The sequence below is a fragment of the Arvicola amphibius genome, chromosome 3 (assembly GCF_903992535.2).
Source record: "Arvicola amphibius chromosome 3, mArvAmp1.2, whole genome shotgun sequence".
Classification (NCBI taxonomy): Eukaryota; Metazoa; Chordata; class Mammalia; order Rodentia; family Cricetidae; genus Arvicola; species Arvicola amphibius.
Window position 1 is genome coordinate 4,828,195 of NC_052049.1, and position 24,325 is coordinate 4,852,519.

Genomic DNA, 24,325 nt, shown 5'->3' on the forward strand with positions numbered 1-24,325 from the left:
TGAAAGACGGCGCTTGGTTCCCCCATACTTGGCGCATGTTCTGTCATCAAGAAGCTATCACGAGGGAGCCAGTCCCTTTCTGTCTGCATTGTTCACTGCATGGAATGCTCCTAAAAGCAGTCCTGGGTCTCTCCCACACTCTGTATCTTCATACATAAATTACCTGAGATCAAGCTTCTGCCTTGATTTCATGGTTTTTTTTGTACAGAACAGGGAAACCAGAGCATGTGTCTTGCTGACTTCTATGCTTTGCTGGAAAACAACTCCATAGTCTTTTATTTTGAAGAGGCAAAAGGAAAAAAAATATTTGCTAGGGAAAGTATGGCTATGTTAATCTGCTCACCCACATTTTTTATCCTGACAGCCCATATAAATATAGCCTGAAGGGGAGGAAGCGGGGGCTTGAAGCAGATGGCCTACACTAAACTCGGGCTTCCTGAGGACTTCTGGTCACTTTGCCCACCCACGGTGGCTTTCTCTTTGGCTGTCATTCCACGGTGACAAAGCTTGTAGCAAACAGAGAAGACGTTTTAGGGGCCATTTCATTGTCTCAGCAGAATGGGGCTGGGTGGGAAGGGTGGCCCTTCTCTCAGCCGTGAAGACAGCTGGCATGCACTACAGACTCATCCACTTGGTTGTAACGGCTCAGAACTATGATCGAGCCACCTCTCCTCCCTCTCTCGGAGCTTCTGCCCCATCAGAGGAGCTTCTGCGTGTTTGTGGAATGAATGGATGTCCTGTTTAGGATGCCCTGAAGAAAATGAAAGGACGGTGTTTTAGGAATTCGTGTTGATTTTTAGGCTGTAAACCTCCCATTTTCTGTGTGCACCTCAACTGTGACGGTAAAGCACAGACAGGAGGTAAGACGCCATCCTGGAACCGTGGCATGGTGGCACACAGACCCTTAAGTTACAAGTGTGCCGCAGAATGGGCAAGAACTGGCCTCCTCGGGGCTGCCCTGTGTGTAGGGAACAGACCCTGGTCTTCACGTCACACTTGGGAACTCAGAAGGTTTTCACCAGTGTCATCCAGTGACTCTGCTTCTGTGTCCTCCTCAGATGGCACGGGATACTGCAGTCACATGCGCCTCTGTTCCCTGAGGTCGGTGACCTTGGGCTCCTCAGGCTCCCTCGCTGTAGATGTCCCCTGATGTCTCTCTCTGATGTTCTTCCATCTCTGGCCTTTTGCAATGAAAATGCTCTTGTTTTATTACCTAGTAAGCATTTTGATCTCCATTCTAAAAGTTTCTCTAAGTGGTTTCATATCGATTGTTTTTTATAAAGGTCAAATTCATAAAATATAAGTTAGCCATTTTAAAATGAAGAATGTGGTGGCATTCAGTGCCTTCCCAGTATTGGGCACTGAATGTCTCTGCCCAATGCAAAAGCCTTTTCTCTCACCAACAAAGAAGTCTAGACTTGTTAGACCATCACTACACTTCTTCTGTCCACAGGCCTGCTCACAGACCAAGCCAACTGGATTACCATGGATTTCCTTATCCTGCATAGTTTATATAAATGGAATCATGTAATACATAGTCTTTGAGGTTCATCCACACTGTATCATGTGTCAAGACTTTAATCCATGCTATTCCTAAATCACATTCTGGTGCATGGGTTTGACAGGTGATACCCTGGGTATCATGGCTGGGTATCCGTGTCCCCATCTTTTGATTGATATGCAAATTCCGTGGTGTGCGTGTGTGTGTGTGTGTGTGTGTGTGTGTGTGTGTGTGTGTGTGTGTGTACTTCACTTTATAACTGCTTTCTACATATTGAGGATTGAAACAGGATCAGATGGTCTTTCTGTATCTAACCGCTTTGCCAGGAAGAACTAAAGCCCCACGGCATCCGAAGCATCTGCATCCATGCCCTGTGTGTCTACCTTTGCTGTCTCTAAAGCAGTGGTGCTCAACCCCAGTGGTGACTTGGCTCTTTCACACAATGTCCTTAAACTTCCCTCATGTTTGCGAGTTTCCTTACTAAAATTTGAAGTCCCACACAAGAAACCTTTTTCTCCCATCATGATGGCTGTTTATCTTTTTTCTTTTTTCCTTTTTTTATTTTATATTTTTATTATATTTTTAAAAGATCATATTTTACAGACCTATCCCAGTTTCCTGTCTCCCCTGTCTTCCCGCTGCCCCCATCTTCTCCTCACCCACCATCATCCACTCTTCAGAGAGGGTGAGGCTTCCCATGGGAACTCAATGAAGACTGTCACATCACTTGAGGCAGGACCAAGGCCCTCCCCCTTGTATCTAGACAGAGTGAGTTACCCCTCCATTGGAAATGGGCTCCAAAGAGGTAGTTCATGCACTAGGAATAGTGGAGAGGGTACCTAAAAAGCCCTTCCTCTGTAATCAGATTAATGACTACCTTAATGGTCATCTTTTTCTCCTTTTAATGCATGCATATGCATTCCTGTGTGCCTGCTATGGCGAATGTGAATGACAGAGAATAACCTCGGGCCTTGGTGACACAGAGTCTCTTGTTTGTCTCCACTCCCCATGCCAGGCTAGTTAGTCTGTAGGCTTCAAGGTGTCTTCCAGTGTCCACTTCCGTCTCGGTGTAGGACTGTGTGACCACCACAGCCAGATTTGCATGGTTCCTGAGACTTGATCTCAGGTCCTCATGCTTCCATGGCAAGTGTTTTACCCAATAGGCTAGACTGAGTTCATCTCTGTACTCGGTGAGTTTGTGACATTGTCCCTCAAGTGAGAATGTTATTTTCTGCCTGCTTAAACAGTAAGGGAAGGGGGATTTTCTGACACTCCTGTTTTCCTTCCCTCTATAGGTGTCCTTCTTCCTCTTTATCATCTTCGTGGTATACACCATGCTTCCCTTCAACATGCGAGATGCCATCATCGCCAGCGTCCTCACCTCCTCATCTCACACCATCGTGCTGAGTGTCTACCTGTCGGCAGCCCCAGGGGCCAAGGAGCACCTGTCCTGGCAGGTGAGTGTCTCAGCAGCCGTGGGAGACGCCAGGTGACCTCAGAGCATCCTTGTTGTCTGCTTTCCAGCAACTGCTCCTTGTCTGCTCCTTGACATGGTCTGCAAGGGCCGCTCAGCCCTGTCCTCCTCCACTGTTCGGGTCAATCGTCACTTAGCCATTAGCAGCAATGAAACTAATGTTCAGAGGATAACTGGGGGTGGAAGCACCATTTTGCTGATTTCTGAGTGGTGCTATGATTTTGGAGGCAAAGGAATACTTTAAAATCTTACTATATGTTATAGTTTTAGGACTCTTACTTTTAGAATAAAATATCGTATGATTAGAAGCGTAAGTCTCCCCAACCTGTCTCTCTAGAGTACAAGAAACATTTGAGTTTCTCAGTCTTCTGGAAGATCCATGAGCATTAAAAAGCAGTTCTTTAAAACGCTATAGCAGCAAATTTGTGCATTACTAATAAGTGGCATTTCAAGAAGCCATTCTATTTAATTAGTTAAAAGCATTTTAAAAGCTATTTGGTTTCCTATTATGTGTATTCATAAACATGAGATTCAGTGATTTGGAGTCATTCCTAACAGTGTCTTTTTTTAACCTGAAAAATATATGCTTTTATTTTACTGTTTGGGGGTAGTCACAACCGATAAGTTCACAGCATAAAATATACTAATAGATACAGGTTTCAGGGATGGTGAGCACTGTGCCAGTAAAAAGGGTGTTTTAATTTTTGCTTGTGATGAAATTGAACCAAAGCCATGGAATGCTAATCAAGTCTTCTAACTCTGAGCTGCATGCTGACTACACAGAAGGGGGTTTTAGACATGGCTAACCTGACCTCTGCAGTGAGAGAAACCACATGCATGTCATGTGATGGAAGCGGATGGCTTACTTCCTGGTAGCCAGGAAGTAGAGAGATGGCAAGGAAGGATCTGGGAACAAAGCACATCTTCAAAGGCATGCCCTCATGCCCTCAGTGACTGGCTTCCTCTGAGAAGTCACACTCCCTAACAGCCTTTCACCCATGAACCCATCAAGGGTTAATCCCTTCATGAAGTTAGAGCTCTCTTTTTATCCATTTACTTAAGCTCAGTTGTTTAGGGATCAGCCGTCAACACAAGAACATTTGAGGTCATTAGGAAATTCAAGGCATTGTAGCACCCTCTGTCTGCACCGAGAGCAGAGGCAATAGTCTCTGACTATGCTGTTCTGGGTCTGCACCGTCTGAGACACAGACAGTGGCCAGCCAGCATTTACGCAAAGGAATGACTGAAGGTGAAGTATATCACTGCAGAGTGATTAGTTGGTAAATAAAGACCACAAACATTCAAGCTGCACAGCACGACGAGCTGATATGCAAACGCATTGCGCAATGATTATTAAGTCGACCGGGTTGCATACTCATCCCTACGCGTGGTGTGTGTTACAGGTAACCTTGTTCCTCTTATTTGTGCTCTTTGACTCTCAGCTTTCCACTTCCCCCAAGTCCCAACTCTGTGAAACTCCCATGCCATTCAAGGGAAAGATGATCCCACTGTGGACTGAGAGGGTTCCAGAAACTTCCACGTGCAGGTTCCACTCAGTGTTAGTTCCCTAGTTCTGCATTGCCTTCTGCCATCTGCCCCTTGTGGGTGATACCCCCATTCTTCACCAACAGTAGCACCATGTTGACTGCTGGCACCTGGAGCTCCGCCCCCTGTGTGGGTGGCTGTGTGCAGTAGTGAGTGCAGATACAGAATCTGCTCCACCCACTTACATTCCCAGCACAACTGTGGAAAAGCTGCCCTTCCTCCAGCAGTGGGTCCCTTAGGTGTTTCATCGTTGTGGCAGCTGTGCAGTGGGGGTCTGTACTGGATGCATACCGGCACATTGGACCTATCTCCCTAATTCCTTCATGAAGAAATGAAGTATTACCCTCAGGATGTAAGGCCTTAATAGCTATCATAAAAATCAAAAAGAACTATAAAAATAGGAAAAGTCAATGGTTCACAAAAAAAAAATGTGTGTGTGTTCTAGGCCATTCTATATTGTATTGAATTGTGTTTGATGAGTTGTTATCTGTGTCAGTGAAAGAAATTAGAAAAAGATTATTATACTTTTTTTTTACTCTTTTCCCAAAACTAATAGGAAAATATGATGGCTGTCAGCCAGAGGTAAGGTAATTATGGAACTATATAAATGATTTTAATATTACTTAATGCTCTAGTGTTTCATATAAAGATAACATTGGAAAGAGAAGAAGAATTTGTGATCCATTTCTGATGTCGTCAATAATTCTTTAATTGCAAGATCCAAAAGGGTATAATACAGTGATGGGTTTAAAAAAGATGCAGTGTAGTAAGTGTTATTAAAAAGAGTGATTCATATGTAAACAAGTATGAAGCAATGAGCTTTATGACTCTTGACCACTGCTGAGAATAAAACCTAAAACATACCACTGGTATTTTGATTCACAATACTTATGATGAGTATTGCCAAGGAGAAAATATACCGAGCCTTTGTCCATCCTAAGAGTGTTTTATTTTTTTTATTTTTTTTCTCTCATTTTTTTTATTAAAGATTTCCATCTCCTCCCCCTTCCCCTCCCTTCCACACATACCCCCACTCCACCCCTCTCCAAGACAAAGAGCCATCAGGGTTCCCTTCACTATGTTAAGTCCCTAAGAGTGTTTTATTAATGTGCACCTATGGCAAGGGGACTCTACTGAGATCATGTCTTACTTGTCTGTTAAGTGAAATACTGACGGAAGGGCAAACCACTCCTCTCCAATGCTGCATATCAGAGTTTAATGTTCTTGGGAAATTCATTTAGCCACCATATGTCTCAAAACATTCTCATCCCATGATGGAGGAAATTTAGTTAATGACTGATATTTATAGAGACTCCTCTCTAACACAGGAGAAATTTGAAGTATTGCCCCTCAATGCATGTGATAACTTTTATTTTGAAGTAATTACAGACTTATCAGTAAGTCACCAGTTCAATACAGAGAATTACTTTCTCCTGGAACTACTTAAAGGCAATTGACTGATCCATTAACCAAAACGATGCCCCCTCATCCCAGTGTTTTTCCCGCAGTTCCAATCTCTTATAGAAGCATAACGCATCTGTCCGTGTCTGAATGTCCGTGCCACTCGGTTACTCTTACAGGATTGCCCCACTCACTTACGGCAATATGCTATTAATCCTCCGCAATTCAATCCGAAGCCTTCCTTGCTCTCTCTTTGGTGCCCGTGGTAGCCACACTCTTGAAGATTACAGGCCCACTTAAAGTGAAATGTCTTTTAACTTGAGTTTGCTGTCTCCTGGGGAACGGATTCGGGTTTCCATCTTTGTTAAGAATCAAGACCACAGGCCCTAGCGTTGTAGAAGGGGTGATGAGCTCTACTCAGTCTGAGTCCACTGGCCTTGACTGCTGAGAGACTGCTACCCGCGTCTTTGTTGGTGATACTTGCTTTGTAGAAAGGAACTTTAAGGGTAGGCATACTGGCTTTCAGCTTTTGAGTTCTTTTATTATTCACATACACCTGGTGCTGTATTTCCTATTTTATTTTGTATGTGTTAAACCATGTCTGTCACAAGAGCATCTCCGGATCCCCCCACCAAACTGACTTTAGCCTTCTGGTTACATCCTCCTCTTTTAGGAACTTTTCTTTCTTACAGAATAGGAAGTTTCAGGTTCAACTTGTTTTGCCCTGGCTACCCCTAAAAGTAAGGATCTCTGCTTCTTTAAACATTTATTTATTCATCAATTTATTTTATTTATTAAGACAGGGTTTAATGTAGTCTAGGTTGGTCTTGAACTCTCTATTGCAGACCTTGAATATCTGATCCCCCTGCCTCTGCTCCCTAAGCGCTGGGATTGGTGGAATGCACCACATGAAACCAGCCTCGACTGCATGCATAGTCAGCACTCTGCCAACCAGGCTACAGCCTCTGTCCTCTGCTTCTGTGCAGTGAAGAAGGTTTAGAGGTAACATCTGTGCATTGGGTATTTTTTGGTTTTTGTTTGTTTTTGCTGTTGGCTGTCATCGTAACAATGTGAGGCCCATATTTTGGCAGCTGTATTGGTTGTTATACATACCTTGTGTCAGATGATTTTTCCATTGTTATAATAAAATACCCTGAGAAAATTAACTTAGAGGAGGAGAGGGTTTCTTGGGCTTACTGTTCCTAAGAAGATATGGTCCATCGTGGTGGGAAAGACACAGAAGTGGGAGCATGATGCCTGCTTAGAAGTTAGGGAACTGATGATCGTATTTCATCAGCACATGTAGCACAATTAATAAAAACCCAGAGACAGATATTGGGGTTCAACCTGAAGGTCACAAAAGCAAGACAGCCAGCCACTGGCTCTTACCTCAGTCCGAAATGGTGATCCTGCCTCCAGGAGTCTCAGAATGAGACTGAGTGAGAGCTGTCTCCTCCTGTTTTATAATCCCCTCCAGTTCTGGGATTAAAGGTGTGCACCATTACCACCTGGTTTCTATGGCAAACTAGTGTGGCTACTGGGATTAAAGGTGTGTGTCACCACTGCCTGGTCTGTAAGGCTGACCAGTGGGCTGTTCTACTCTCTGATCTTCAGGCAAGCTTTATTTATTAAAATACAAATGAAATATCACTACAGGCACACACGCATGATTTTTGATCAACAGTTGCAAAAAATAACTTCTATGATTCTTCATCTCCTTTTAAAACTGGGCTCCCATATCAGATATCATGGTGTCTTCGCACATGCCCAACTTCTTCTCTGTAACCCTGTCTGCTCTCCGGGATCTGAGAATCCATCCATGGGAGGCTGCCACTATGACTGCATTACCTAGGAGAGAAGCAAAAGGCTAATGAGCAGAAGAGATGGGACAAAGAATGAACAAATTTTGAGTCGCATCTTTGTAGAGAGGAAGAGTAAAGGGAATGTAGTTGGGAAGGCAAGATGAAACACACACACATCCCTCTCCATTGTGCTGGCTGCATCCTGCCTGAGCCCGAGGTGTGGACAGTTAGGCAGGCATGGGAGGAGAAGGGAAGGCTGGAGTCCTGCCTCACAGGCAAGGGCAGTGGTCCAGACTCAGTAGGCTTGGGCCAGCCTGAAGCTTGTTCTGGTGAACACTTTTATATCTTAAATATGTCTTGCTCAGTTCTCATCTTCCTCACTTGCAGATGTCCTCATCACTATTTTCGTGATGCCTAACCACCTTCTAGAAGTGATCAGGCATTCCTACACTATGCACCATGGCTGCATTTTATATCTGAATTTCAGTCAGTCTTGCATCTCTATTTCCTTGGTATTCACAGCACGTTCAGAATTTTCATTTCATATATCGTGTCTTTTCCCTCAGGAAAGGGGGGATTTGAATATAGATTTATTTAAGCAAGTCAGTTATATAAGAATCCATATTTATGAAAGAAGATGGACTAAGGACTGCTTATTGGTTTTCTAACAGGATTACTCAGATGTCAGGGAAATTGGTACAGGATTCTTTGACGCTGTGACGGCTTTAATATATCTAAGTGTGAAACACGTGGAGCATTTTCATTGTACCTAATGTAGAATAGTCTATGGTGAGTTTGTAATCAACGGCTATGTAGGTTTGTTATGTAACTGAGATGAAGTGTAATCAGGAAGTGTATATAGGAGTCTGGAATTAAATTGCATTTGGGGTCTAATCTGAGAAGCTCAAAGGAAGAGCAGCAGATTACCAGCTGCCCAGTTTCTGGTGTGGAAGGGACTAATTGCTAGGTATTTGGATCTCTGTCCTGATTTTTGTTTTCAGAGAAGAACTGAATATTATTATTTTCCCCCAATTAAAAAAATAATTCTTTATATCACAAAGCTATGGATTGAGTATAACTCATATTTTGTTTTAGTAAAATATTGCTTGCCGCTTATATGTTTGAAACCCATTTCAGTTTGGAAGGAAAGGAGATTGGGATGGAGAAGAAGGGAAAATAGGTGTCACATGACTGAACTTGAGCGCAAATGTGAAAGCATCCATGTTCCTCTTTCCCTCCTCATCCTCCCCACTCAGCCCTCACACCACCTGATCTGACTGCAGAGAATTCTCACCTTGGACACAGGGGAGAGAGGACAAGTAAGCAGCATTAACTCTGGCTTCAGGATCTAAAATCACATGAAAAATATTTGGCCATTTCTTCAGTGAAAACACAAGCGTATAAGACTGGATTTCAGGTTTGCAGTTAGCAGCCTATCTGTCTTAGAGTGATGTCTAGGTTTGTTCTGTGGCCTTTATGAGTCGTGTGTGTGTGTGTGTGTGTGTGTGTGTGTGTGTGTGTGTGTGTGTAACGGAGGTGGAGGACAGGAATCTATCAGAGCACAGATCTGTTCTGCAAAATTTGATAAAGGATACATTAAAAGAAGGATTCCCTAAAAATGAAGAAGGATTGAAATCTGAGAACCATGTCTGTCCTCTTTTTGGTTTTCTCTTGTAAACTGTGTGACTTCCATCCTTCAAAGGGGGTTATTTTCTGCACACACATTACACTGTGACAGGTTTATCAAAGCTCACTCTACAACTTCTGCTGGCATTTTATTTGAGAGGTCGAGAATGATCCTATCTTTACTAATTTCTGTGTCATTGGTTCCACACTTATAAATCCCGGCAGCTCTGAGAATTACAAATGTTTGCTTCTAAGGGAGGAAGGTGGATTATGATGGACACTGACCCATGACATTCATTAAAGCACACAGAAGGTAAGGGGAAGATGAACACTACCATTGAGGGGTCGGGAGGGGTCACCGATGGCCCCTCCCCTGTGTACCTGCCCACAGGAGGAAGCCCCTGCTATGTGTAGCTATAATTTGCCCTCTGTAAGAAGGTTGCGGTTTTCCTGAGGGGTCCCTCTCAAGAGGAAAAGACATGTTGAGATGAACAAATGGCTGAGAATGGATACAACAGGACTCTGGGGCGTAGTTCAAGAAAAGACAGACTTGTGGCTGGGCCTAATGATCTACAAAATAAGCATAATTATCCTGGCATGATGATGGCCTTTGTCCCTGACTGGTCATGTTCTAGGGATGCATTCACCCCCATTTTGTTCAGTGCAAGACAGGGTGGAAAGCCCAGAGGATTCATTCCAGGGGCCACAGAATTGATAAAATGAAGAAATAAATGAAAAGGACTTAACTGGGCCAGGCACGTAACACTCTGAGCATCGAGCCTTGGTAATAACTGCTTGGTGGCAGATGCACGACATTCCCAATACATTTTCAGAGTGCAGCAGCCTCCCCAGGCTGGTGACAGAGGGAGAAGCATGTTTCCTGCTAGCTCAGAAGTCACCAGAGTATGAGAACACTGGTCTTCCACTTCACATCTCCTAAGAGATGAGAGACCTTAGTGGACAGGCTCAAGGCTCAGACCCACCATTATGGAAACTCCAAAGCTCATTAGCATTGTGATGTAGCAAGGAGCACGGGGAGGTGGGCGGTAGCTTCTCGGTATCAGGAAGGATCTGGGTTTGGATCTCACTTCTGCCTTACAGCTGTGTGTGGTAGACACAGAGGTGATACTCCCAGTTTCTCCCACAGACAATCTGGGCTGGCAGCACTGGAAGATGCTGTTAGATGCTGGCTTTCAGCTGTTATCCCCACGGGGACTGTCTAATGCCTACGGAGACCTGCCTGCCCGGGGCCATATGACTCTTGTAAGGTGGCCCGTCTCGTGGAGTGACCATGCCCAGGATATATGGACATGGCCCCGTGATATGTTGCTCCAGCCTCAGATCATTCATGGTTTTTTCCCAAAGCACGAACTACGGTTCAAATTCTCCCTCCACCCAGTTCCACTCTCTTTCCTCCCTTGGGTCTTGGTGCTCTGTCTCTCCTCGGAAACTCAAACCTTCTGTGTCAGAATGTTGTCTATATTTTCCAGTAGCAACAAGAACGAATCCCTGTTTGCCCCCATATAGGGCACTTCCTGTATACCAAAGAAGTAATACCACCCAATTCCAGCTCGGTGAACAAATGCCTCCATGGGGGTTACGCCCAGGAACATGGTTGTGGACTTATTAACAGGAGAAGTAACACAACTCAAAAAGATTAGACAAAGACTCACAAAAATAGCATCATTGGACTTCCTTATGGAACTTGCAGGGAGCTGCCACATGGAGGAGTCTCTTCTCACTAGCAGTTGGGCACTGCTCACAGAACCAGGGGGGGGGGGGGGATGGGACTTGTGAGCCTTGTATAAACATTCCTAAATGGGAATGGCTGCAGGCCATCTCTTTTGATATGGTTCAGGTGAGCATAGAGGCTCATCCTTCTCAGGAAGCTCATGAAACTTAACAGGCTTAGAATTATGGAGGCCCTGGTAGATTTCCTGGTGAGGAGAGTATGTGGTACCAGGAAGCAAAGAGCACACTGCCATCAAAGGCTTGGCTATAACTTTTAAAGTCCTGGCCATAGACACCTATTTTGGCCAGTTGAGTTCCACCTCCTAAACATCCCATAGCTTCCCAAAGTAGCACCACCTGTTGGGGAACAGGTATTGAAAGCTCAAGCCTGTGAAAACATCAGATTCAAATCATAGCCATAACAGATACTGTGTATAAACAGCCCGTTATCAAGCTGGACTAATATTTAGCCCTCAATAAGCAGGAAATAGCAGTAGTAATATATTTTTGCTTGGTTTATATGGTTTCAGAGATTTTAAGAGAAACAGAAAATAAAAATACTTTGGAGATAAAGTCATAATCAAAGTGCAGATGACCTACAGAGTTGAACAGGACAGGGTTTGGGTCACACATGTTTTGATTATCCAGCCTGTGGTGTGTGCTTTGCAGATCCAAGATGACAAACTTCATGCTGGTGAGATTCTACAAGCCCACAATCAATGACAAGAAGCTACTCTGCTAATTCTCAGGGTCTGAGGTCTTCTAGGTTCAGATGGCATGGCTTTGGAAGCCCCTGAGACACAGCTTCACAAGTTACAACTTTGACAACAAAGTATTGGTTGGGTTGGTAGCCTCCAGAGACGAAGAATGGAAATCTATTTATACTAGTATCCCTGCTTCTGGTGAACCAGTGGCTCTTACTCTTTGACTCAGATTCCGTGACTCTATGCCTTGTCGCATGCTGTATTTTCTTTATTTGTTTTTTTTGTTTTCTGAAACAGTTTTTCTCTGTAGCTTTGCAGCCTGTCCTGGAACTCCTTCTGTAGACCAGGCTGGCCTTGAACTCCCAGAGATCTGCTTGCATCCTGAGTGGGATTAATGCTGTATTTTCTAATCTTTGTCTCTGTATCTTCATTTTGTCTACAGTTCATGGGGACAGTGGTTCTAGTAATGGAACCCATTCTAAATTCAGGATGTTCTAATTTCAACTTCTGTTATTTAATCTGGAAAATTCTAATTCCCAAGAAATTATATATAGAAAATCCCAGTAGTCATAAAATTGTGAGATCTACTGTTGGCTTCACCATGGGTGCCCTCACCCACAATTATCCACAGCTCCACTTCGCTCCCTCATGTTGGCAGATCTACTGTTGGCCTCACCATGTTTTGCATTCCCATGGTTATCGGCAGTCCACTTCTCTCTCTCTCCCTCATGGCTGTTGTAGGCTGCTCACTGGCTCCCTGATTCTCCAACACCAGTGAGCGTGTTAAGCTCTGTGGTGTATAACATATGATAACACCTTCTTGGAAGGTACTTTTGTTAACAGGAAAACAAAGACAAGCTAGCAGAATTAAGAATGTTCGGGGATTTAACCTTGTTAAAGAAAACTCTCATTCACAGCGAAAGTAAAAATGATGATGGTGCCAGACAATTTCTATGGCTAAGACAACTAAGCAACCGTCCTTGACTCTGTGCCCATATTAAAGATTAGAGAAAGACTGGTAAGGGAGAGAGGGAGGGAGAGAACAGGAGAGGAGAGGGAAAGAGAGGAGAGGGGTAGGGGTAGCTCAAGCTCTCAATGGGTTTCCATGAACCACCACTCCTGAGCTCTCTTGGTGTTTGGTCTTCATTCTCCAGGCAAACAACAATGGCATTGTCAAGTAGATTACTTTATCATTCAAAACAAAACCAAAAACCAACTCATTTCCTTTTGAGTGGTTTTTCAGGCTACTTTAGGAGAAAACATTTCAGCGTCAGGACTATGAAGTAGACTCATTGGTCTAACTTAGTTTAGTAGGACAGTCTGCTTTTAAACAGAGACTAACTTAGGGGTTAAGAGAAATGAAGTTTATAATTGGAAGGAAGGAGCCATTTACATTTATTTACAGGCCTTTTCCTCTCTCTTTCTTTTCTTTAAAGAAGGGAGTCTTGAACTGTTACAGACTTGTATATCCAGTGTGGACAAGACTGTACAGTTCCCTGTTTACACAATATTGAGCACATCTTGAGAATCTATAACTATACCTATAGAGGTGTGATGCACTTTTCTATAATTTTCTGCTTGATTTTTTTTTTTTTGGATGGTAAGTTATTAAGGACTTTGCATCTGTCTTGAGGATGTCAAGAGCAAACATCCCTAGTGATGGCAATCAGTGATTTGCTCATTCACGTACTCTGAACTGTAGTGTTTAGTGTATTAGCTTAGACTAGGTTAGATTGGAGATACCATCTTCTGTTTTTCCTATAAAAATGTGTCTGTTTAGATTTACTTTCTCCCCAGGAGTTTGTTTTGGTAAATTATATTCTTTTATAAATACTGACTTTCTCATTCAACATTGAATAATCTATTTATGCTTTGAATTTTTTCTGTATTTCTACTTACTTTTCTCTGATTAGAGATTTGTTCATGAATCTTGTCCTTATTCCAACTTCGGATTCATCCAACTAATACTTTTCTTATTTTATTTTATTGCTTCCAATAGTGAATTTTGAATCTATGCATTATTTTATACCTTTTCATTTTTTGTTGCTTTCTTTTGTGTTTTTAATGTTAGTATCTTAATTTTCTCTAATATCTTTATGAAATATCTCTTACAATGTCTTTTCCTTTGATCTCCTCCCTGGTGCGTGCTTGCCTTTGATACTCACCACGCTTGCACTGGAGGTTGGACAGCAGTGTCTCCATTATTTCATATTGAATACATAAATGGCTTGTGTGTTTCCTGTCTCCTCGGGGTCCTAGTGAATTCCCAGGCTGAGAAGACACAATATCATCTTCATATGGTAAACTGCAAATATTGAGTTTTCAAAAACTTCTTTAAAACCTACCTTATATTTTAACTCAAACGATAGATCAAGACCTAAGACAGGACGAAGATGCAGACACTAAGAGAACAGGGTAGATATTAGCTCCATCTTTCAGAAGACATGCCTGCTTCTGGGTAGAAAAGAAGAAGAGGTTAAGGTGGGGGACAGTATCAGCATCCCAGCCTTAAGTGGCCATGGGTGGCATACAGATGTCGGGATGAGGGGGGAGGAATAAGTCACCCACACCACATGCTCCTGGAAAACCTGTTTTCGTCTTTCATGGGATGTATCACATCAGAGGTTAGCACATTTGCGTGTCTTTGTGTCTTTCTTGCCCTTTTTTGCCACACGTTTCACGGGCCTTGAGGTGACCTCTCTGTGGAAGAGCGTGGTCTTTTCGAAATATTTTTTGCCCTATCACTGAAGGTAAACAACATTAAATGGGCAGACATTTGACTAAACCTCTGAGTTAGGGGACAATGGAGCACACGGATAAATGATCAAATGTAGACACACAGCAGGTACCAGGCGTCCTTGCCAGCACCAAGCAAAGAGAATCAATGGATACTTCTTTTGTGGCCCTCACCCTCCTTAAGCATCCCCACTGGGTCTTAAGTGTTGATCAGTTAGGTCTGGTATCCACTAAAGGTAATTGTGAAACATTTATCAGTTAACTTCCTTCCTTCCTTTCCTTCCTTCCTTCGTTCGTTCCTTCCTTCCATCCTCCCTCCCTCCCTCCCTCCCTCCCTCCCTCCCTCTCTACCTCCCTCCCTCCCTTCCTTCCTTCCAATTTTTCGAGACAGGGTTTCTCTGTAGCTTTAGAGCCTGTCCTAGAACTAGCTCTTGTAGACCAGGCTGGTCTCGAACTCACAGAGATCCGCCTGCCTCTGCCTCCCGAGTGCTGGGATTAAAGGCGTGCGCCACCACAACCCAGCCAGTAACTTTCTATTGCTGTGATAAAACACCATGACTAACGTATTAACTTATTAAAGAAAGAGTTTAATTGGGATGATGGTTCGAGAGGGTTAGTGTCACTGATGGCAGAGAGAAGGCGTGGTGGCAGGGCTGAAACAGCAGCGGAGAGCTCACGTCATAGTCCACACTCAGAATGGTGAGAGGCTATTAAAGTCTCCAAACTGGCCCCACTGACACAACGCACATTTGTGGTGCATTGAATACAATTGGTGCCTATAGTTTCATAGGTTTGAATCAGATCCCTAATTGGTGGAACTGTTTGAAAAGGATTAGGAGGTATGGCCTTGTTGGAAGACATGTGCCACTCAGGATAGGCTTTGAGGTTTCAAAAGCCCAAGCCATTTCCAATTAGGCCCCTCTGCCTTGTGATTGTGTCTAGAGATGTGAGCTCTCAGCTGGTACTCCAACGCTGTGCCTACCCACTACCATGCTCCCTGTCTGAATGGCCATGGACTCTAACCCTCTGAAACCTCAAGCCCTTAAACTCTTTTCTTTTATAGATTGCCCTGACCATGTGTTTTTATCACAGCCACAGAAAACCTGAGGCATACATCTGCCTAAAGACTGCAAGTTTAAATACTTTAAAAATAGTTATAGCAGCTGGGGACCAAGTATTCAACATTCTTATCCTAACCACCACAATAGCAATAACAAAAAGGATGATAATAATCCTAAAACCTCCTCAGATGTCTATGTCGTTCTCTTACTGTCTTAGATAACCCAGATCTTCACTTGGAATTTGAATCATCTTCTGAACTTTCCAATTTACAGTATTATAAAATAACCAGAAGAAAGTTACAAAAATAACGAAAGATACGGAATATATAAATAGAATTTTGAGGATCTGGGGTTGATGCTCATTGGCAGAAGAAGTAAACCAAAATTGAACTGTCCTCATTGATGTTTACATGACCCATAGGAAGAATAATGGCTAAATATTTGCTTTTATTTATCCCATATAACTTCTGTCTCTGGACCAGTGAAGAATGATTCATTTTATCTACTTAACCAGGCAGTAAAGAGCACTGGCTCAAAGGGTACTTTCAGAATATTGCAACAGAAACTGGGCCCACCAACCTAGTGAAAAGTGCCTTACGTTTCTCTCATAATGTTGTCCGTGACGGGCAGCTCAAATTTCAGAACTATTAACAAGGCAGGAGGGAATGTTTCTTGTGAGTGCAGAGCAGTCTCAGAGGCAGACCAGATCCTTCATGAGAGAGCCCTCTAATCTTACCCTCCTGGAGATGGTCCAGACTCCAGTTGAGTAGATGATCTCATGGTGGCACTCCCAGTGAAGAGTATCCCCATGTCAAAACCTCACTTAAGAGGACTAGAACATCTGGCATTTGTTGAATTAAATTAATAAATCCCAGTGAAGATGTTGAGGTGACTTGGAAACCCAGACCTGTGCAGGTGAGATGCGTGGAAAGCTACCATCCCAGCAAATCCTGTGAGACCTGTTCAGTAGCACACAGCACAGGTGATTGTCCCTACTTTGATGGCCTTCCTCTGGGAACCTTTTTCAGACATCTTCAAGAGCCACAACTCATGGCTACAAGGCCTTGAAACTTCATGGCTGGCCTGGTTTGTGTTTGGTTTTGGCCTGGGTAAAAAGTGGCTTTATTGGCGAGAACATTGATCACACAAAACTTAGGAGGTGTCATTGGGGCCCTTCTTGCCAAAGGGGAACACATGGACAAAACACCACTTAAACTGCATTTGCTGCATGACTCAACATGTCTTCCATCTCCTCCTCTTCCCCTTCCTGTTTGTCTGCCTTAAAAGTTTGACCTCTAATCTTCCCAGCATGAATGAGAGACCTTGGATTTTACGTCCCAGTATGTGGTCACCTTCTCCCAGAGAAGCCAAGGTCTCCACCCCACACTGGCTAAGGCAGCCTCTAGTGGCATCCCTGCCATAAACATGGCATTTCTAGTTCTTGTATGATCTGCTGACATCCAGAATCCCCCTCCCCCGATACTTTTCCCACCCTCTATCTGCCTTGCTGTTTGCTTAACTGCTGGAAGGATTTCGGGGCGTGCCAGTCAGCCATAGATTGTCTTAAAAGTCAGCTTTCAAGTTCATCTTAGACTTTCAGAGTGGAGCTTGCCTGTAGAGAAGCAGGGCTGAAAATAAACGCGAGAACAGCAGCGACTTCATTTCCTTCCTTTAGCTCTTCTCTCGTAGGGAATTTCAAGCTTGTGTGAGCTTCGGCAAAGAGGCCAGGAAGCAGGTCGGCATTTTATCCTGATGTTAGAGAACATTTTTATGGGAATCTTACAAACCACCTCAAGTTTATTTTGGGGCCAAATTGAGATTCTCATTTATTATTTAAAGGATTTAAAAATCTAATATTTATGATGTCTCAAAGTAAAGATTCCCATTTCAGTGCTGACCTTCTGACTTCCATGTGATTTGGAAATTGTCTGGAGGGCCTCTGCTTCCAGATTTCCATGTGTGTCTTCAGTACGAGTCAGCTTGCACCCCCGAGAATTTCAGCAGGGGTCTCCAAACTCAACTCATTACTTCCCAGCTGATCAATTTTTCACGTGTGGAAGGCACCACTGCCTTCTGATTCATCCTGTGAACTGGGATTGATTCACTTTGCTTCCTCTTCAGCGCATCCTCCTCCCAGCTGCTGGATCTGAGACTCAGTTTCTCCACTGTCCTCTGTTCTCCAGGTACTTTCCTTTCTGCCCAGGTCTTTGCAATAGCTCAGCCTCGTGCACACCTACCCAAAGACTGTAACACTCCAATGCCTGTTTACATTTTAAACAGTGGAGGAATAGGCTACCCTGCCCCTGTTGAGATAGCTACAAGTCCTACAGGCACAATCCCAGCTCTCCTACAGGCTGCCCTCCCTTACTTGGCATAGGTTCTGAGCCCCTTGTGGGTCCTCTCAGTTCTGCCGCATCTACTCTGCACTCTACGGAGCATTCTGGTGTTGACACCTAGCCAGTACCTGAGAGAGAACTTAGTTACCACCTATATGAAGTCCTCAGTGACCCCAAGTGTGTGCCAGGTATCTGGGTATCTGTGAGTAAGCTCTGACAATAGGTCCATTTCCCTCTGTCCGGCCCCCGTGTTACTCTGGAAGTCTGTGCAGAAGAGCGTTGCCTTAGATCTAGGGCTCCCAGCAGACACTAAAGCCATGAACCCCCTTATTACAGCAGCATGGGGTATCATGGATAGAGCCTTCTTCATCCTGGAGTCAGGAAGGTGTGAGCCCAGATTCTAGTTCTGCATGAATGGGTCACATGAGCTTGAGCAACTCAGGTCAAGTTTGAGCTTCTCCAGCCACTTACGATCTATGGCCCATGGCCTTTGTGTGGAAGAAGGGGTGACAGGGCTGGACTGAGGTGGGGTCACATGTCCTGTGAGTGGCAGCCCCTTATCAGGGTATAGCTTTTCGTACTCCTCACTTTTTCTGGCTTATTTTTTGGTAACAAACAAACATAGAGCTTTTACAGTCAAGAGAGAGCCACTGCCCAAGGTTTTTAAATGGGAGGACATATTTCACATCAATCATGACATCGGTAGTGTTTTCCGCAACGGTTAGGGGTGAATCATAAGATGTTTCGCTCTGTATTGTTCTGTATCAGACAGAATAATTACAGTTACATGTCCACCCACAGCTATGGGAGAGTGATTATGCTGTCTGAAAGGTAAGCATAAAGAGTGGTTTAATTGCTTCATAAAACTGAATTGTTTTCTGTTTTGTTTTGAGACAGTATCTCATATACCCCAGGATGGCCTCAAATTCCCATGTAGCCAAGGATGATCTAAGATTCCTGATCCCCTATCTCCACTCCCCACATGAGATTACAGGCATGTTCTACCACCATTATTTGGCTTCAAAAGTAATTTCTTAAATTAAAAAAAAAATACCTAAATACTATTCTTGCTGTAAATTTAAACAACTTGTTAAAATTTGCTGTCAATTGCTAGGTCATTATCCAGGAGACTTAGTTCAAGGAATTCCTACATCCTAACACTTTCTGTCTAAATCAGTGTGGTGTGTATGTAAGTTTTCATGTGAGTGAGTTCAAGCAGGCATGCCAGGACACACACACACACGGAGTCAGCAGACAGTCTCCAGTATTGGTCCTTGCCTTCTGCCCTGTTTCAGACAGGCTCTGTTCTGCCATTCCCCACTGCACTTGCCATCGTCAGGAGCTCTGGAGATTCTCCCATCTGTTTCCCATCTTGCCATAGGTACAATTGGATTATAACTGCATGTGCTACTGTGTCTCGCTCTTAGGTGGGTTCTGGGGATCTGAACTCAAGTCATTGGTTTCGTGCAACTGGATTTAGCCACAGCTCTGTAGATAGGATAGAGAGAAAGAGAGAGAGAGAGAGAGAGATCCTCAAGTATTTGAATGCCTACTCAGAGGCCTGTAAGCAATGCTGAAACCTAGGAATGCAGACCTAGCAGCACGCAGCGTGACATTTCCTTCTTAATGTACCCATCTACTGACTGCATTACCATGTTCCATACTGTACTTTGAGAATTGCAGTGGCTCTTTACAGTGATGTTGGGTCTTGCCAGTTGCTGGACAGTGATTGTCATCAGGGCTCGTGAAGAAAAGCCTCAGCCAAAAAGATGGATTGCTGTGTCTCTAGAATAGGGATTCTGTATTTTTCTGGAAATGGCTAGGGAGAAAATATTTTCAGGCCATGGGCTCTCTGGTGACAGGCGTGGATAGCCATGCTCCGGGAACAGCCTCAGGAAGGGAATGTGCATGCCAGCAGGTGTGGCTGAGCTTCAAGAAGATTGTTTACAGAAACAGGCACTAGACAGAGGTGGCCTGTGGTCTGTGCCAGAAACCAACTATCAATCATGCCCTCACCCCAGAGCAGAGCATCACAGTATACAGTCCTTGAGTAGCTACTGTTGCCATCTTCTTACTCAGCATAAATGTTTGTTTTCTTCCAAGACTTAGAGCAAGCTTCCTCTTGGAACTACACCCCGTCTCCATGTTCCTCAAGTCTAGAATAAGCACACTTATGACATCCCTCATGGAAGTCACGCTTGTTTTTTATCTAATTGGTCTCCACACCTCTCCTCTAACCGTGAGATTTGGGGCTGTTATCATTTCCCTCTCTGATTCCGGTGGTGCCCAAATGTGTCTGAACATCTTCTGGAATTCAGCAGATGCTTCCATCTCAAGAGGCACACCCACACTTTGATGCTGTGAACGCTGGGAAGCACAGGCCCATGCCTTCGGTTCCCCGGCTCGGCTTGTGCCGTCTGCTAAGCAGTTTCCCAAAGAGTGCTCAGGAAAACCCGTGGAAACATCCCAGAAAATGCTGCTCAGTATTCTCCTCGGCTTACATCCTGACTACCCAGCTGGAGTCCCTGTTCTGCAAAGACAGACCACTGTTCATGAAGAGAGACTTTTCTTTTAAGCACACCTACTAACTCATGGTTTTCCTGCAGTCTTGCCTCTTTGTTTGCTGGGTTTTTTTTTTATTCCATCTTCTGAGAAGACAAAGAAAGACCAGACTTCTTGAGGGGTCCCCATCCTATACTTTGTTTGCCATGCTGTCTGTTGGCCCAACTCTCAGCTTTCTGTCTCCTGTGAGAATGTTGCCCTGGTACTGTATTCCTAGCAGTAGCCAAACTCTCTGACCATTGTGCATGGTCCCATCAGAGTCCATGCATGGTCCTGCCACAGAGTCCTCTGTTACTGCCACCTTCTTCATTTGTGATGGATTTCGTTCCTGCTTTTATGAAACAACCAAGTGATTTTAAGTGGCTTTGGCTTCTGTCATGACCCACTCTTATTAGGTCTTCAAAGGCTCTTGAGAATTTTTGTTTAACATGTCTGTAAATGTAGCCTGGAGGGTTTTCATGCTCTGCCCAAAGCTGGCATCTAAAAATAAAGTTTAAGCTGACTGGCAACAAGAGAAGTGCCCAGATCAGCAGATGGTGTGAAACGCGAGGCTTGTAAAAAGAAAATGTATTCATGAAAATACACATCCCTTCCATGTATTAAAGGTCTGCTAGGAACACACATTCTCGGTAGACTGGAGGGCTGTCGGGGTGTCGGAAATGGAAGGCATCTGTATTTGAACTTGTTGAGCTCCTGCCTGAGTTCTTTGGTGACAAGAGGCATGACCAGGAAGGCAGTCCGACCTGGAGGGTGACATGCCACCTAAAAGTCAACACTTCTGAGGATGTGGCTCCATGGTGACCAACGGACATGGGAGGCATCTCAGTGCACCTTGCAGGGGCCACCCTCGTTCTTCCTGTCCCACAATTTTTATCAAAGGTGTGTCTGGTGACAGAGATGATAACGAGACATCCCTGTAGGAGCTTGTGATGACATGACTGTGGAGGAGAGGCTGACAGTAATTAAAACAGAATACAGACCCCAAAGGAGGTGGAGGTGTGTGTGCGCGTGCACACACACACACATGAACACATTGTGCATGCAGGTGTTTGTGTCCTTGTGTGTGGAGGACCAAGTTCAGCCTCAGATGATATTATTCTTCTTCAGACGTCATCACCTTGGTTTTTTTGACATAGTGTCTCTCACTGACAAAGAATTTGACCAGAAGTGAGCTGACTGGCAGGCCAGCCTCAGCGATCTGCCCGTCTCTGCCTCCCCAGCCCACGGATTACAAGCACGTACTTCTGTTCTCTGCTTTTTGTCATTGGTTCTTGGGACTGAATTCAGGTCTTTGCACTTGCACGGCAAGCACATCACTAACTCCTGCAGGACATTTAACATGGGTAGAACGTGCAGGGACCATTGTTAAGCTTTGATACATTGCCTGTAACTACTATGCTGGAATTCAATTTATGGAGATGAAGTTTATGTGTTACAGAAACAGTGGGTCTCATTAAGGACCATGTTCAAAAAGTCCCAGGAGCTCTGAGAGTTGTGTGGGTGCCCCATCTGCAAGGGAGAAGTGTGCAGACGGTAAGCCTGAGTTCTTCCCAGCTCTGTCCTTTCATTAGGAGGCAAAGAAAGGGCATCATATCTGCTGAAAACCTGCACAGTAGAATGGAGCATGGACAAGAACCTTGGCCAGTGCAAAGCCAAAGGAGGTCTCCAGTAACATGAGTTTAAGAACGGTGGAGTGTCAGCACTTATTATGAAGAACTCAATAGGAGACCCCAACTGGGAAAAGACCCAACACAAGTGTTTTACACTCAGACAGATGCCCACAGCTTCTTTGTCTTCTTTTCTGTACCTGTTTAATTAAAATAAAAGCAAAGCAAACCTAGATAAGAGCCACAATTATTTACCTTGAAGAACTCCTTGGAAAGCAGCATCCATGCACATACAGCAGGGCCACAAGACAGCCCATCTGACGGCTGCACGCGAAGCAGGCATCTGCAGCCCATTTCCCGGGATCCGTGTTCACCTTGTTGACCCATCCTGAAATTACCCTTGAAGTTCTTCAGGGGCACTTGCCAAAATCGTAGCCCTTGTGACCTCATGGCGCTGACATCCTAATTGTTTCCATTCCTTCAGTTCCATCTGGTTCAGTATGAAAAATAAAACAGACCAGAACTTCATTCATCTGCATGGGGAGCTGTTCCGTAAAACAAAACTGTACCTATGTGTAGAATACTTAGTTTTAGTAGTAGTCTATCATTTTATTGATCCTCTCAAAGGACTAGAATTATTTTGTTTAATTTCTTTGCCATTTCCCTGATTTCAGTTTTATTAATTTCTGATCTAATTACTATAACATTATTTTGGGTTTAATTTTCTCCCCCCTCTCTGGAAGGTGAACATTTTTATTGCATGCTTTAGGCCTTTATTTTCTGATGTGTGAATTTAATGTTATGACCTTAAGTAATCTATTATGAGTGCCCCACAAATTTTTATAAATTCAACTATTCAGAAAAATTTTTAAGTTTCTCCTGACACTTGCTTGGCTGGTGGATGATATAAGTATATATTATTCAATTTTCACATGTGTTAGGTGAGTCTAACTGTATTTTGATGTTGGGCTTGAGTTTAACTCTGTTCTGACCATGAGACATCAGTTCTGAAACTGATTGTGCTAGGTTGTGCTACTATGAATCCTTTACTTCATAGTAGAATTCACCTTTTATCTCTATGCAATGATGTCTTTCTCATTCCAGTGTCTTTTATATAAATTTTAACATGACTGTATCAACTTTGTTTGATTTTTGTTAGCAGGTCTATCAATCAGAATTGTCTAGGAAATCAGTCAGATACACACTCACACCCACGCACACTAACAGATACATTTTGGTGGATTGTTTACATTATTGTGGGACAATAATTGAGATTGGTAATAATTGAGGCTGGTGGGCTGTGAACTTTGGGGAAATTGAAATTTGAATAAAAAAATTAATTTCTTCTTTCCTGTAAGAAGTTCTGTGTCACTCATAAAACCTTCAGCTGATTTGAAGAGGCCTATTCTGTGTGCTGCAGCTGACTTTAAGGTTTTCAAAGACTGTCGATGTTTACCACATCTTCACTACACCTCCTAGGTTAGTGTTTGATTTCATGAGTAGACACTAAAGCCTCGCCAGCTTGGCACAACTGACAGATTCCAGCCTTTATCTACCTGGCACCAACACACATCTTTAAATACTAAATTTAATCCAAAAATAAGTGGCGACCGTATTTTCTCGTAACACGACACAGCCATCCTATGTGCAATGTAAGTACATCAACACTTACCTAAGAGAGGGTGTGATGTCACTGGGTCACCATCATTCTTCCCCTTCATATCCCCTTGCTTCAATTCTGTGATACTAATTGTCACTAATAAGCTTTGGTTAGAGAAAGAAAAGCAAAGACATTTGCTTTACATATATGTGGGTGTGTATGTATAGATAGATACCTTTATTTTTTTCATTGTTTCCATGAACAGGAAACCAGATGAGGTTTGGTGGAGCAATTTCTCTCAGGTTAAAGAGTATAGACTGGTGTCATTGGCAACCCACTGTTCTACTGGAGGTATCACAACTGAGCTGCTTTTCATGGTTGTTGGCAGCGTTTAGTTCCTCATGGGCAATCCATCCATGAGTCTCAGATTCTCATGATCTCTTGGCCAGAGCCTCTCTTGGATAGTTGCCACTTGGCTCTTTATGTGGCCATCTCACGCTATGCCCCTCCCGTTGTTTTCCAGACAATGCTGAGGAAGTGCAATGGCATCACAGTGGAAGCCGAAGTCTACGGTCTAGTTTGGAATTGGCGCCTGTCCATCCCCATTCCCTTTCTCTAGTCTTAAGAAGTAGGAGACTG

The 24,325-nt window shown here is 43.7% G+C and overlaps 1 protein-coding gene across 1 annotated transcript in view; it reads left to right on the top strand.

Moving 5' to 3' along the window:
* Window positions 1-24,325, top strand: part of Adcy2 (adenylate cyclase 2) — a 335,378-nt gene that overhangs the window by 92,395 nt on the left and 218,658 nt on the right. Inside the window, exon 3 of the mRNA XM_038322841.1 lies at window positions 2,797-2,958. Coding sequence (XP_038178769.1) covers window positions 2,797-2,958 — 162 coding nt within the window. The remainder of the gene's footprint in view (window positions 1-2,796; window positions 2,959-24,325) is intronic.